Source organism: Acartia tonsa, chromosome 2 (assembly GCF_053477335.1).
Source record: "Acartia tonsa isolate MP-2025a chromosome 2, ASM5347733v1, whole genome shotgun sequence".
NCBI lineage: Eukaryota > Metazoa > Arthropoda > Copepoda > Calanoida > Acartiidae > Acartia > Acartia tonsa.
The window spans coordinates 39,256,568-39,270,555 of record NC_137261.1 but is presented as its reverse complement, the minus strand read 5'-3'; the positions used below and the strand labels follow the sequence as shown (position 1 = coordinate 39,270,555).

Here is a 13,988-nt window from a genome sequence, read left to right as displayed (position 1 = left end):
GATAAATTAATTATGTACATTAACCCTTCTGTAGATTACAATTAGTGGTTAAAACGTTTGGACACTCAACTTGTTAAACCAACCAATCAAAATTCAATAGAAGTCCCTAAGGTTGTAACGCCAATGAATAAGAAAACGTTATTAAAAGACCTTGGGGACTAGTGTAATAAACAGTCCAATGTCCCCTCCACTCTCTGTGCGTAAGAGTACTGTATTTCTTACTACAATTAGTTACAAGTTGTCATGGTTAAAGCTCTAATAATTTTCGACTAGATTTAATGTTTTTGAAACAGGAGATAGATGAGCTGCGGCAACAGGCCAGTAATGCCTCAATTGCAAGTAATGTTGGCAATACCTCTGTAGCAAGCAATATTGGCAATACTAGTATCTTGTCTGAACATGATGATAGCAGGCACAATTATTAAGCTATAGACCAATCCTTAAAATTTGTTGCAATGACAAATATTTATTTTTTAACGAATTCAAAGATTTTGTTAATGTTGTAAATTGGTAAATTATGTTCAGGTTATTGGTTTGTCACATTTTATTTGAATAGCTCATTCTTCGAACGTAGGAATATGAATACTACCTTACTTACTAGCTAAATCTTTACTTGTCTTTACCAGCACGTCTTGTATTTCTTTTTAAGGATTGGACTGGAAGCTTAATAATTGTTGGCCGTAGGAGTGAAGTAATGAGCACTAGCACGTATGTGAGCAGGGCAGAGGAGATGTCCAGGATGAGAGACCTGGAGGACTCATTTGAAGATAGGTAATATTTCATCCAGTAGTTTATCTACAAAAGGGGGGGGGGGGGGGCGAAAGTGACACTTTTTGAAACCAAAACTAAAAGTCAAAGGAACTCAACTAAAAAAAGAGTTACAGGTCTGACATTTTGCATGGCAGTTGCTTTATAGGGGTACAATATGGAACTGTGAAGAAACGGCGGCGCAACCGCCGAAAACCGCCGAGAAAAGGCAACAAAAATTACGGCGGGAAACGGCGGTTTTCGGCGGTTGCGCCGCCGTTTCTTCACAGTTCCATATTGTACCCCTATAAAGCAACTGCCATGCAAAATCTCAGACCTGTAACCCTTTTTTTAGTTGAGTTCCTTTGTTGACTCTTAGTTTTGGTTTCAAAAAGTGTCACTTTCGCCCCCCCCCTTTGTTACCACTCAAATTGCTATGAATGTTAATTCTCTAAGACTTGATCTGTTCCTATTTTTGATATTATTCCAGTCAGTACAATGGAAATTATTCTACAAATAAAATCATTTAAATCTAGGTAAGTACTCTGATTATACTTTTTATTGTATTGAAGTTAAATTTTTCAAAAGTTAAGTGCCGCCAAGTTATATAGGTAATTAGAAATTAAGAATTGGAATTAGGAGAATTAATTAACTATCAAAACTTAAAATCTTACTTAACTCTTGAATAGATAATTTAAAAGAAATACATAACGTTGTATTTATTTCAGGTATGGCAAGCTAAAATTGATTGCCCTCAAGTATAAGAAGAAGTTAGCTGAACAGAACAAGACTATCGAGGAATTACAGAAGAGTTTGGCATCAGCCGCCAAAGCTAGGAGTACCTTTGTCACTGAAGAGGCGCAGCCGGCTAATGATAGTCTTAGGTAAGACTGATATCTTTTTTGTCTATAATCTAAAAAATATCCATGTCCCCTCCCCTCAAAAAAACAAGTATGTAAAAAAAACATCACTGCAGCCTTAATATTTGATAAATATCCACCTGGTTTTGTTGTTTTTGCTGTCATGGAAAGCAGCTTATCGTCCTTTTTTAACAATCTGAACCTTCCATATTACCCTGTGTACTGGCAACCAAATATAGAGGGTATAGGTGGGCCAGTATTGTGGTCAAAAATAGTCCAAGGTGGATGATAGCAAGATCGGACAGCACCCATTTTGTGATATCACTCTACAATTTACTCGTTTCATGGTGAAAAGGTAAAAAGATTTACCTAAAGAAGATATATCTAATTAATAAATATTAAATAACTATTTAGCCTTATTTACAACAACATAACTAAACTTATTTAAAGAACATTATGATTGAATTATAAGTTACAATTGACTAGATAATTTAAAGTAAACTATTACAAAAATTTAAGTTAAAATAGACCAAGCTACATTCACTAAGTTCAATAGTTCAAATTTGGTTGATATTAAATCTTACTTCAGATATCAGGGTTTGTAAGCTTTCTTCTAATTGCATAACTAGGCTCATAGAGGGATGACCAGCATCAGAAGGACAAAGAGAGGGGAGCTTCATGCAGACAAGTGGATGACTAAGACTGTCAAAGAATTAAAATGTCTGCAGTCAGGGGTCTCTCAACGGATCATCAGAAAATCTTCAGCCTGGTAAAATGTTGATTTAAGAATCAGGTTCATAGGATGATGGTGATTTAAAAGAAAAGCTTTTAGAACAATTGGAAGCAATAAATGTACCTAATCTATCTCTTGACTTTAAAAAGAATCCTAGGTAATAATTAAAAGTATTACCTTGAGTTATCACAATATAACAAATATAGAGTAGCATTTGGTCTGGAAAATTATCACTTATAACATGGATAAGAAAATAAAAATATTTAAAAATTAAAAATAAAATTTTAAAAAATTTAAAAAAAACTAAATGATTTCATTAAATTTAATTTGCTTAATTGAAAGAAGCAAAAAGATTAAATTTAAACTTGAAACAAAATTCAATAGAATTATTTTAATTTAAATTAAAAGAAGAACTGAATTATTTTAACAATATTTCACAATTAGAACCTTTCAGCTCTAAGAACTAATTGATACTAAATTACAATAAGAAATTGAATGAATTACAATTAGTAAACAATGTACTGTCATTACACATGTATGACTAGCACATGGGAATGGTTTGATGCGGCAAAAAAGTATAAAATGTTATGTGGTATTTAGTCCCATCTGGGGTAAGGAATGGACTTAATTTCCCAGACATTTTTTCCGCGGAAATTTTGAGGAAATTTTGTCCGAAAATGAAAATGTTTTGATAAAATTTCTGAAAAGAATGGACAAATTTTAAGTACAAAAAGTCCCTTTTTAGGGAAAAAAAGATACAAAAACAATTTTTGACATTTTAGAGAATTAACAATTAACATAATACAATGGAGAGCATGAATTATACTAATTTTCTCAGGATCTAATATCCAATAGAGTCAAATGAGTAAACAGTGCAGCAAGATAACACATTCTGCTTAAATGGTCATTAAAAAGGGGATTGATACTTTCAGCGTCATTACGACTACAACACTCCCGACAAACAAAAAAGTATCAATACACTTTTTGTAGGTTAGAATTAATAGATGTTAAAGAGTCTAAATTAGTTCACTTTGCAAGAGATAGATCTAGGGAGATACATATATTAACAGTACCACTGTGTAGTTGCTTCAATAGCCTTACTGGTAATAAAAGTCCTAAATCTGTATTGCAACACTCTGTCATCAGAACAGGAACAAGAATTTATCCATAAAATGACAGTATTTTGCTCGGATCAATCCTGGAGAATTTGGATTGAAAGGAATAAAAGCAAAGATTGACACACTGTACATGACAAGGATTAAAATTATTCCAACATGATAATTAAGAAGAATAATCTTGATGAGTAGAATAACAAACCAAAGCTGTGACAACCTGATTTACTTCAAGAGGGTGGTGATAAAATGCTTCTTGATGGTTGGTGTTGAACAGAAGGTGGTTTAAGCTTACACTTCTTGGGGTTACTAAATCTTTTTACTGTACTGGCAACCAAATATAGAGGGTATAGGTGGGCCAGTATTGTGGTCAAAAATAGTCCAAGGTGGATGATAGCAAGATCGGACAGCACCCATTTTGTGATATCACTCTACAATTTACTCGTTTCATGGTGAAAAGGTAAAAAGATTTACCTAAAGAAGATATATCTAATTAATAAATATTAAATAACTATTTAGCCTTATTTACAACAACATAACTAAACTTATTTAAAGAACATTATGATTGAATTATAAGTTACAATTGACTAGATAATTTAAAGTAAACTATTACAAAAATTTAAGTTAAAATAGACCAAGCTACATTCACTAAGTTCAATAGTTGAAATTTGGTTGATATTAAATCTTACTTCAGATATCAGTGTTTGTAAGCTTTCTTCTAATTGCATAACTAGGCTCATAGAGGGATGACCAGCATCAGAAGGACAAAGAGAGGGGAGCTTCATGCAGACAAGTGGATGACTAAGACTGTCAAAGAATTAAAATGTCTGCAGTCAGGGGTCTCTCAACGGATCATCAGAAAATCTTCAGCCTGGTAAAATGTTGATTTAAGAATCAGGTTCATAGGATGATGGTGATTTAAAAGAAAAGCTTTTAGAACAATTGGAAGCAATAAATGTACCTAATCTATCTCTTGACTTTAAAAAGAATCCTAGGTAATAATTAAAAGTATTACCTTGAGTTATCACAATATAACAAATATAGAGTAGCATTTGGTCTGGAAAATTATCACTTATAACATGGATAAGAAAATAAAAATATTTAAAAATTAAAAATAAAATTTTAAAAAATTTAAAAAAAACTAAATGATTTCATTAAATTTAATTTGCTTAATTGAAAGAAGCAAAAAGATTAAATTTAAACTTGAAACAAAATTCAATAGAATTATTTTAATTTAAATTAAAAGAAGAACTGAATTATTTTAACAATATTTCACAATTAGAACCTTTCAGCTCTAAGAACTAATTGATACTAAATTATAATAAGAAATTGAATGAATTACAATTAGTAAACAATGTACTGTCATTACACATGTATGACTAGCACATGGGAATGGTTTGATGCGGCAAAAAAGTATAAAATGTTATGTGGTATTTAGTCCCATCTGGGGTAAGGAATGGACTTAATTTCCCAGACATTTTTTCCGCGGAAATTTTGAGGAAATTTTGTCCGAAAATGAAAATGTTTTGATAAAATTTCTGAAAAGAATGGACAAATTTTAAGTACAAAAAGTCCCTTTTTAGGGAAAAAAAGATACAAAAACAATTTTTGACATTTTAGAGAATTAACAATTAACATAATACAATGGAGAGCATGAATTATACTAATTTTCTCAGGATCTAATATCCAATAGAGTCAAATGAGTAAACAGTGCAGCAAGATAACACATTCTGCTTAAATGGTCATTAAAAAGGGGATTGATACTTTCAGCGTCATTACGACTACAACACCCTGTTTAAAAATCCGCAGTCGTTAGTCTGTCGCTTTTTTCAACAAAATGATTCCGAATCCACAAGCTGATTAGGTAATATCTGCTGGATTGGAAACGGTTCTCAGCCCTTCTGAAAAATCATGCTTAGCATCGTATTACACACAATTTTTTACGAATAATGAAATAAAAATCATAAACTCTTACTCAATACTAGTTTTATTAGCCTTAGGGTCTTACAAAACTGGTTTTATTCTCATAATTTTATTATACGTGGAAAGCTGTCTATAATACGATGCGATAAATAACAAACTATTATTTACGAACTATTAACCAAAATAAAAAAAATCATAGGGAAAAGTTATCTGCTATGACGAGAAACTTCAACAGTGTACAAGCCCAGTATGATCTGGCACAGGACAAGGTCGAGGAATTAGAGAAACAAGTCAAGGTATATATTTTTATTGTTTCATCTTTTGGTGTTTTCTCTTAAATTCCTTGTTGAACACTGAAACTCTCTAATTTTTAAATAAATTGTAAATAAGAAAGTGTGTGGTAGCTTTTCTTATACCTAACCCCTGTTGGGCTACCAAGTACCCGATATAACCCTTTTTAGGATAGCTTTATTCACCTAAGACATGTTTTAAGCTATTTGTATGATTACATTAAACCCTAAGTTTACGACATTTTTTTTCCCTGTCATAATATCTACATATATTCTATATACAATAATGAAGGCCTATTTATTGAAAGTTATTTGAAGGTGGCGAATAAGGACCTTGAAGCCATGGTATCGGAGAATGTGACCCTGAAAGAGGTCTCTGCAGAGGCAAACCAAAAACTGGCTGAGGTCAAGACTGAGCTAGAAGCTTTCCAGCTATCAATTAAGGTTTATTTCATTTAATTAAAGTACATTTTCTTTATTGGTTTAGTGTTTTTTTAATAAGATGTATTTTGTGGAGTGAAGAATGAGAGAAAATAGTTTTATTTGAGAGGAATTATCTCTTAACCTTTCTTTATAAATTTTAAATATAGTAATGGTTTAGAAAGTCGCTTTCGGTCTTTTGCCTAACTGTCTGACGGCTGAATGCCAAAACTCCAACGAAAGATTCTTAGTTTTAGTTTAGTCGTAGGCACCAATTAGGAAAGCAACAATTTGCAGCTTGTATCTCAGTATGTACATTTTGATATTTTAACACTTTTTTTTCAAGATGTTTACTTAAGGAACAAGAAAAAGAGTTTGAGTCGCAGAAAGTGATGCTCGAAGAAGAAACCAAAGAAAGAAAATCTTTGGCACTTCAAGTTCTCAATTATAAATCCATGGAAAATGATTTTAAGGTATATATACCTATAATTTGAATTCTTTTTTTTCATGTTTTATACCTAATTTTTACAAACATTGCATTTTTTGCAGTGCTACTTTAGTATTTACTAGTGACTTTGTCCCTCTCCTCTAGGGCCATTGCTCCATGAGAAGAGAAATCAAGAAAAGTTCCACCACATTATATATCATAATTTCTTTTACAAAAAAAGGGGGTTGGGTGGTGTAGTGTCTCACACCCCAACAAAATAGCTTAAAACAAACACAAAACCTGCATTCATTATATTCCCTAAAGAGGAGAGCCAAATCGGTTCAGCAGTTACCAAGATCTTAAGCTTCAGCCAGACGGATGAACAGACATCGTTCTACTTTATACATATGGAGGGAAAATTGGATTTATTTGCATCGTTCCACTTCCTATTATAGATAGGAAAATTTGACTCAATGACTCAAAGCCATTTAAAACTTTTTTTCCCGCTGATTTATGAGAGAGGATTTAGTTATTTCTTCTAAAGATTTATTTTAACAAGGGCATCTAAACTACATCTCTTTTTTTTGTCATATTAATTTTAGTAAATTTCTGTACTGTTCTTCGCTATGTATGGAAATTTTCATTACATAACAAGTCTAATGTCTTACAATGCACATAGGGGCAACAAGGGGCAACAATTCACCACCCCCAAATCAAGTTTTAAACATTCTATAAGTATTATCATACCCAATGTACATCAGATTTCAAAGGAATCGTAAAAATACGCTTTTTAAGTAAGCATTCTAATGCATGGAAGTCAAGAAATGCAAAAATTTTCTTACAGAAAAAGGCATACTTTTTGTGTTTCACCAACAATTTTAAAAGTATTATAACATCTCTTAGAATTAACGTAATTAGACAAAATAACTTCTGATGAGTCATGCATTACATATATTTTGACGGTATATAAGAAAAAAACACAAATTGAAGAAATTAGTCCTAAATAATTCTAGTTGAAGTCAAGATTTTAGTTTTTATTTGTTTGTTTTTTAATCAACATTTAAGAAGACAGTAAGAGGAAACATGTTTTCGCCGGGTGTCGCCGGCTAAAAAAACGATATTTGATTACCCAAAGACATATTTTAATCGCCAGTACTGGTTTCATTTACCCCCCCGCGCCCCCGTAGGGGTTTTTAGCCCGTTTTCTGAACATGGGTGCACGAAAAGCTTGTAAGAAAAGGCGTTTAAATGCGCTTTTAAAGTCAAAACTTAAGATATAATTCAAATAAATAAAAGACACAGAAACATATACATATTGGGAAATATTGATTCTGACTTAGAATTAAAGTTAATAATAAATATTTTTAAGTTCTATTGCACTAAATGATGGAGAGGGGGGGGGGGGCTAAACCTAAATCTAAACCTCTTTATGTTTGATGTTTTAATGTAACTAAATAATCGTTTCTATAGATTATTACAAATATCAGGGATCTAAAGGGATAAGACAAAGGTCAATAAATTGTTGTACATCCCCAATGATAATACACAAAATTACCCCTTGTGTAGATTAAAGTTAGTAGTTAAAACGTTTGAACACACAACTGTAAAACTTTGTGGACTAGTGTTATAAACAGCCCAATGTCCCCTACCTCACTGCGGAAAGGTAAAGTTAATATGCAAATAACGTGAGGTTCTATTCTAAATTGGAATTAGCAAGTAGTCTATCTGTCTGTCTATTGGTAGTGCTTTGTTTTTAAATTATGTAGTTACAGGGTATTCATGTTTAAAGTCAGCAGTTTTATTAAGAAAGGTAGGGGACTGTTAATTACACTAGTCCCCAAACTTCAAAGTTTTATAATAACGTTTTTATATTCGTTAGCATAAGAACTTCAGGAAATTTCATTGATTTTTTATTGGTTGGTTCATTAAGATGAGTGTCAAAACTTTTCAACCACTAATTGTCATCTACAGACAAATAATTTTGTAATGTAATTTATTAAATATGTATTTATTAAATATGTATCAATATTAGGGGTGTACATATTAATCGGTTATTGTTTTGTTCCTTAGATCCTTAGGTGTTAATATATAATATAAAGTAGCTTGATGTATGTTTGTCTGTCCGCCCATCCCTTAAGATCTTGCTAACCACTAAACTGATTGAATTCTACTCTTCAGGGAATATATCTACTGGTCCTGTGGTTGTTTAAAGCTCTTTTTCAAAAATAAAAATCCCCCTCAATTTTTTCATATTTCTATAATTAGGGTCGGTCCGTCCGTACGTCTGGTACAGTTAGCTCTTTTACTTAACTTAAACAGGCTAGAATTGTCCTATCAATCTCAAACTTTTTCAAGCTGATTTCTACAACAGTTAGGTACGACTTAGAAAGCACAGCAACTCTATAATCGTTACCAGAAAGTCCGTACATCCATTTATAACAAGCTGATTTTTACTTTTTTGACAACAAATAATGGTTTTGAATGTTAAAAATATCCTATTCATCTGTTTTTTGAATACTGATTCCTATTTCAATAACGTCTATTGTTATAAGCGAAGCATCTCTATAACCAAGTCCTAAAAACGTCAGTATGTCCTTAAACAGTAACATGTATTTAATCAGTTTTAATTACTATTTTGTATAGACATGCATTAATATTCAGTTCTGACACTTCACAAGTGTTAATGTTCGTTTGTCCTTCCATTTCAGAGCTTCGCTTCTTTCATGGATGTTGTCATCCTTGTTTAATTACCTCTTGGGGCAAATCCACTAGAGGCTAGGGGCGAAGCCGCTAGTGTACATAAAAACAGTAAACAAGAATCATAATATCATTATAAATATAGATATTAGTTAATAAAAATTTATGTTAATCATGCCCACATTTATAATGGATTTATTAAACATAAAAATAAAGTGAAACTTGTAGCTTGCTAAAATAAGGATTCCCATCCACCCCCATTTACACCATCCCCTCCCCTCCTACTGAAATGAATTCCATGACCCCAAATTTGACACTTTGAACACTAAAATCGGACTACAATTAACCTAGTTACACTTTAAAGGGCCCAAAAAGCTAGTGATAGGGTAGCTGCGCTACTAAAAAATTCTCATATTGCTCTGATAACCAAAACCCCTAATTAGACATTTTAAACACGAAATTCAAGATAGTTGATGGATAGATAGATGGATAGATAGATGGATAGGTAGATGAATAGATATATGGATAGATAGATGGATAAGTAAATGGATAGACAGATGGATAGATGGATGGATAGATAGAGGGATAGATTGATGAATGGATAAATTGATAGTTGATGGATAAAGAGATGAATAGTTGATGGATAGATAGATGGATCGATAGATAGATGGATAGATAGATGGATAGATAGATGGATAGATAGATGGATATATAGATGGATAGATAGATGGATAGATAGATGGATAGATAGATGGATAGATAGATGGATATATAGATGGATAGATAGATGGATAGATAGATGGATAGATAGATGGATAGATAGATGGATAGATAGATGGATAGATAGATGGATAGATAGATGGATAGATAGATGGTTAGATAGATGGATAGATAGATGGATAGATAGATGGATAGATAGATGGATAGATAGATGGATAGATAGATGGATAGATAGATGGATAGATAGATGGATAGATAGATGGATAGATAGATGGATAGATAGACAGATAGATAGATGGATGGGTAGATAGAGGGATAGATTAATGGATGGATAAATTGATAGTTGATGGATAAAGAGATGAATAGTTGATGAATAGATAGATGGATCGATATATAGATGGATAGACAGATGGATAGATAGATGGATAGATAGATGGATAGATAGGTGGATAGATAGATGGATAGATAGATGGATAGATAGATGGATAGATAGATGGATAGATAGATGGATAGATAGATGGATAGATAGATGGATAGATAGATGGATAGATAGATGGATAGATAGATGGATAGATAGATGAATAGATAGATGGATAGATAGATGGATAGATAGATGGATAGATAGATGGATAGATAGATGGATAGATAGATGGATAGATAGATAGATGGATATACAGATGGATAGATATATGGATAGATTGATGGATAGATAGATGGATAGATAGATGGATAGATAGATGGATAGATAGATGGATAGATAGATGGATAGATAGATGGATAGATAGATGGATAGATAGATGGATAGATAGATGGATAGATAGATGGATAGATAGATGGATATATAGATGGATATATAGATGGATAGATAGATGGATAGATAGATGGATAGATAGATGGATAGATAGATGGATAGATAGATGGATAGATAGATGGATAGATAGATGGATAGATAGATGGATAGATAGATGGTTAGATAGATGGATAGATAGATGGATAGATAGATGGATAGATAGATGGATAGATAGATAGATGGATATACAGATGGATAGATATATGGATAGATTGATGGATAGATAGATGGATAGGGTAAGGGGGGGGCTATTTTCGGGAGGGGTTAACCTGGTAATTTTCTATCTACCTTCATAAAATGACCTTTATCTCTATGTTCCTTTCAAATGACAGAAAAAAACATAAAAGCAAATTTGTTTGTTGTTAAATTACCTACAGTATAAAATGAAATTTTTGTGAGAAAAATTTTAAGGGTACTAAATAATTAAATCCCCTTTTTGGTTGATTTGCCCCAATGTGCAATGTGGTAAAAAAGAATCCTTTAACTTTTTTACACTTACAGGGCAAGAGCACAGAATTGGAAATGGTTGGAACGACTGTGGAGAGTTTAAAGCTGGAGGTTGGTGAGTTGGAGACAGCCAGGACAAAGGAACAGGAGAGGGCGGATCATGCACAGCAACTCCTTACAAACGCTAGAAATCAACTCATTCAGGTTTTACTTTTTTTTATTGTTAGAGACTTTAACCCACGACTGAAGCGAAACACGTAGTGCTACCGCTCGCCTTTAAGGAGGACATGGGTGAATTCAAATCTCAATCTTGTAATGACTTTAGATAATATGAAAAAAATTTCACCTATTGCTGCTATGTCAGATGTGCGACATTATTAGTAAGAGTAAGTGTGAATACAATGGCCCAAAACAATCTCAACTCATTACCTTGCACAGTTAGGGTTTTCATAGAAAAATCGTGGAATCTTAGGGCTTGTTGTCTGAAATATTTATGTAGAGAGTGCCTAAAGACCTATTGCAAACACTTAATGACTAGGGTAGCTCAAATAATATGTCTTTTTTATGTAGAGTACATCATTTCCTATCCATAGCGCATTAGCAGCTGTGTATGAGTTTCTAAACCATAGAGGCCACCTTGCCCAAAATAATTCGGACCCAACATCTTTAATATTTTATTTCTTCTGTAGGCTGAAACTGAAATGATGAAGAAAAGTGAAGAATTAGAGGAAATAAAAAGAAAGTTTGAGAAAACCAATTATCTTCTAGAAGATTCTAAACAGGAACTGGCGCAGATACTTTCCAGGTATATATAATTTAGACCTTGATTATATAGTAGCCACACTACTAATATCTAAAAATAAAGGAAAATAAGAATTTAAAGGATATAAAACACGATCGAAGTGGAAGAAAAGGGGAATTTTTAAATTTACACTTATGAAGGATAGAGGGAAAGAAGGAAAAATAAGGTGAAAGGGTGCATTAATAAATGTTACACAAATATGTTCTTTTGTATAAATCATAACAGAGGGGCTAATAAACGGTGAGTGGCTAATTGGATGGACAATTGAAAGATAGTGAAAAAGAAAAGATTGATGGAAATATTAATATACCTATCTACTAAAATACTTATTATAGTCTTTTAAAAGGATTTATTTTTAAACTATTGTAAACATTTCGTCGTTCAAATAGACTAACAAAAATTTGTAAAGTTACTTAATTTAAAGAAATTAATTTATTTATTTTGTAGAACTGAGAACAATGCTAGTCAGGGAAGAACTAGAGCTAATCAAATATTTTTGTAGAACTGAGAACAATGCTAGTCAGGGAAGAACTAGAGCTAATCAAATATTTTTGTAGAACTGAGAACAATGCTAGTCAGGGAAGAACTAGAGCTAATCAAATATTTTTGTAGAACTGAGAACAATGCTAGTCAGGGAAGAACTAGAGCTAATCAAATATTTTTGTAGAACTGAGAACAATGCTAGTCAGGGAAGAACTAGAGCTAATCAAATATTTTTGTAGAACTGAGAACAATGCTAGTCAGGGAAGAACTAGAGCTAATCAGATGGAGAGACAAATATTTGCTCTGGAATCAAGTTTAAAGGTGAAAATATTTTTAATCAATTTCTATTGTTTTATACTGATAAGATATTATTTGAATTTTCATTGGAACGAAGTATTGGCTCTTTTTTTTTATTACACTCGTTTGTCTGGAATTCTTAACTGTTTGGGACATAGGGGACATATGAGTAAATATCACATTGTTTTATTAGCACGTCTTCTCATTCGTTGGCTTAAAAACTTTTTTATTAAATCATATTTGGTTGGTACAAACTAACAGTGTCCATACTTTTCCACCAAAAGTTTTATTGAGAAAATTTTTACTTTCTTAATTTTGGGTACACAAGACAGACACCCTATAATCGTCCAATGTCTTATACCTTGTCATGTCTGCTTAACTGTGTATTTTGAAATAAAATATCTAAAAAGGCGGCTGCAATAACAAAATATTGTTAAGAGCAACTCATTTTTTTTCTCAAATAAATCAATTAATTCCACGGAAAAAAAATATACTTTGAAGTTTTATTTTAACAAAATATTTTGTTTTTAGGCTAAAACTGAAGAATTGAAAGAAAAAGAAAATGAATTTGATCAAATTAAAAAAGAATTTGATAGCTATAAGGTATTAGTTACATTTAGTTAATCATCAATTTAGGCTTTCTAGAAAAGATATGAATTAACAAGGACATTTCATATAAGTAACACAGAAATAACATGTAAGCATTTGTTTAAATAAAAGATCAATAAAAACTATAATTGTGATGGTATATTCAACAAAATTATTGCTCAAGCGACAATTTGTCCAGCTTTTAGAACATGTAATTTCGTCTTATTTTGATTATAGCTGCTGCAAGCCTTTATGTGTAATAAGCGAAGGTGTGCCCTGATTGTATCTGTAAGTACCTTATGACTTTTAATGGACGCACTAACATACCATGTTTAACGTGTAGCTGTGTATCTATTAGTGGTATTTCAGCTTTTGCAACGGCCAACCTAGGTTATTAAAGTACCAAACCATGCATAAAATTATGTAAATATGTGGAATGTCTATTCTTTTTTTGTATGTTGAAATATATATCTATCTATTAAAATGTTATCAGGTTCGAGCCCAGAGTGTGTTAAAACAGGCCAAGGAAGCGAAGGATGAAGAGAACAACAGCAAAGCCCAGGCAAAGAATTAAAAAAATGACTTAAAATGT

General features: G+C 32.1%; 1 protein-coding gene across 1 annotated transcript in view; it reads left to right on the top strand.

Annotated features, from left to right (window-relative positions):
* The window catches only part of LOC145311791 (uncharacterized), a 38,428-nt gene that overhangs the window by 7,067 nt on the left and 17,373 nt on the right, over positions 1–13,988 (top strand). Inside the window, exons 6-16 of the mRNA XM_080150777.1 lie at positions 296–412; positions 685–771; positions 1,476–1,631; positions 5,575–5,671; positions 5,984–6,109; positions 6,445–6,558; positions 11,281–11,430; positions 11,916–12,031; positions 12,751–12,832; positions 13,340–13,411; positions 13,890–13,958. Coding sequence (XP_080006903.1) covers positions 296–412; positions 685–771; positions 1,476–1,631; positions 5,575–5,671; positions 5,984–6,109; positions 6,445–6,558; positions 11,281–11,430; positions 11,916–12,031; positions 12,751–12,832; positions 13,340–13,411; positions 13,890–13,958 — 1,186 coding nt within the window. The remainder of the gene's footprint in view (positions 1–295; positions 413–684; positions 772–1,475; positions 1,632–5,574; positions 5,672–5,983; positions 6,110–6,444; positions 6,559–11,280; positions 11,431–11,915; positions 12,032–12,750; positions 12,833–13,339; positions 13,412–13,889; positions 13,959–13,988) is intronic.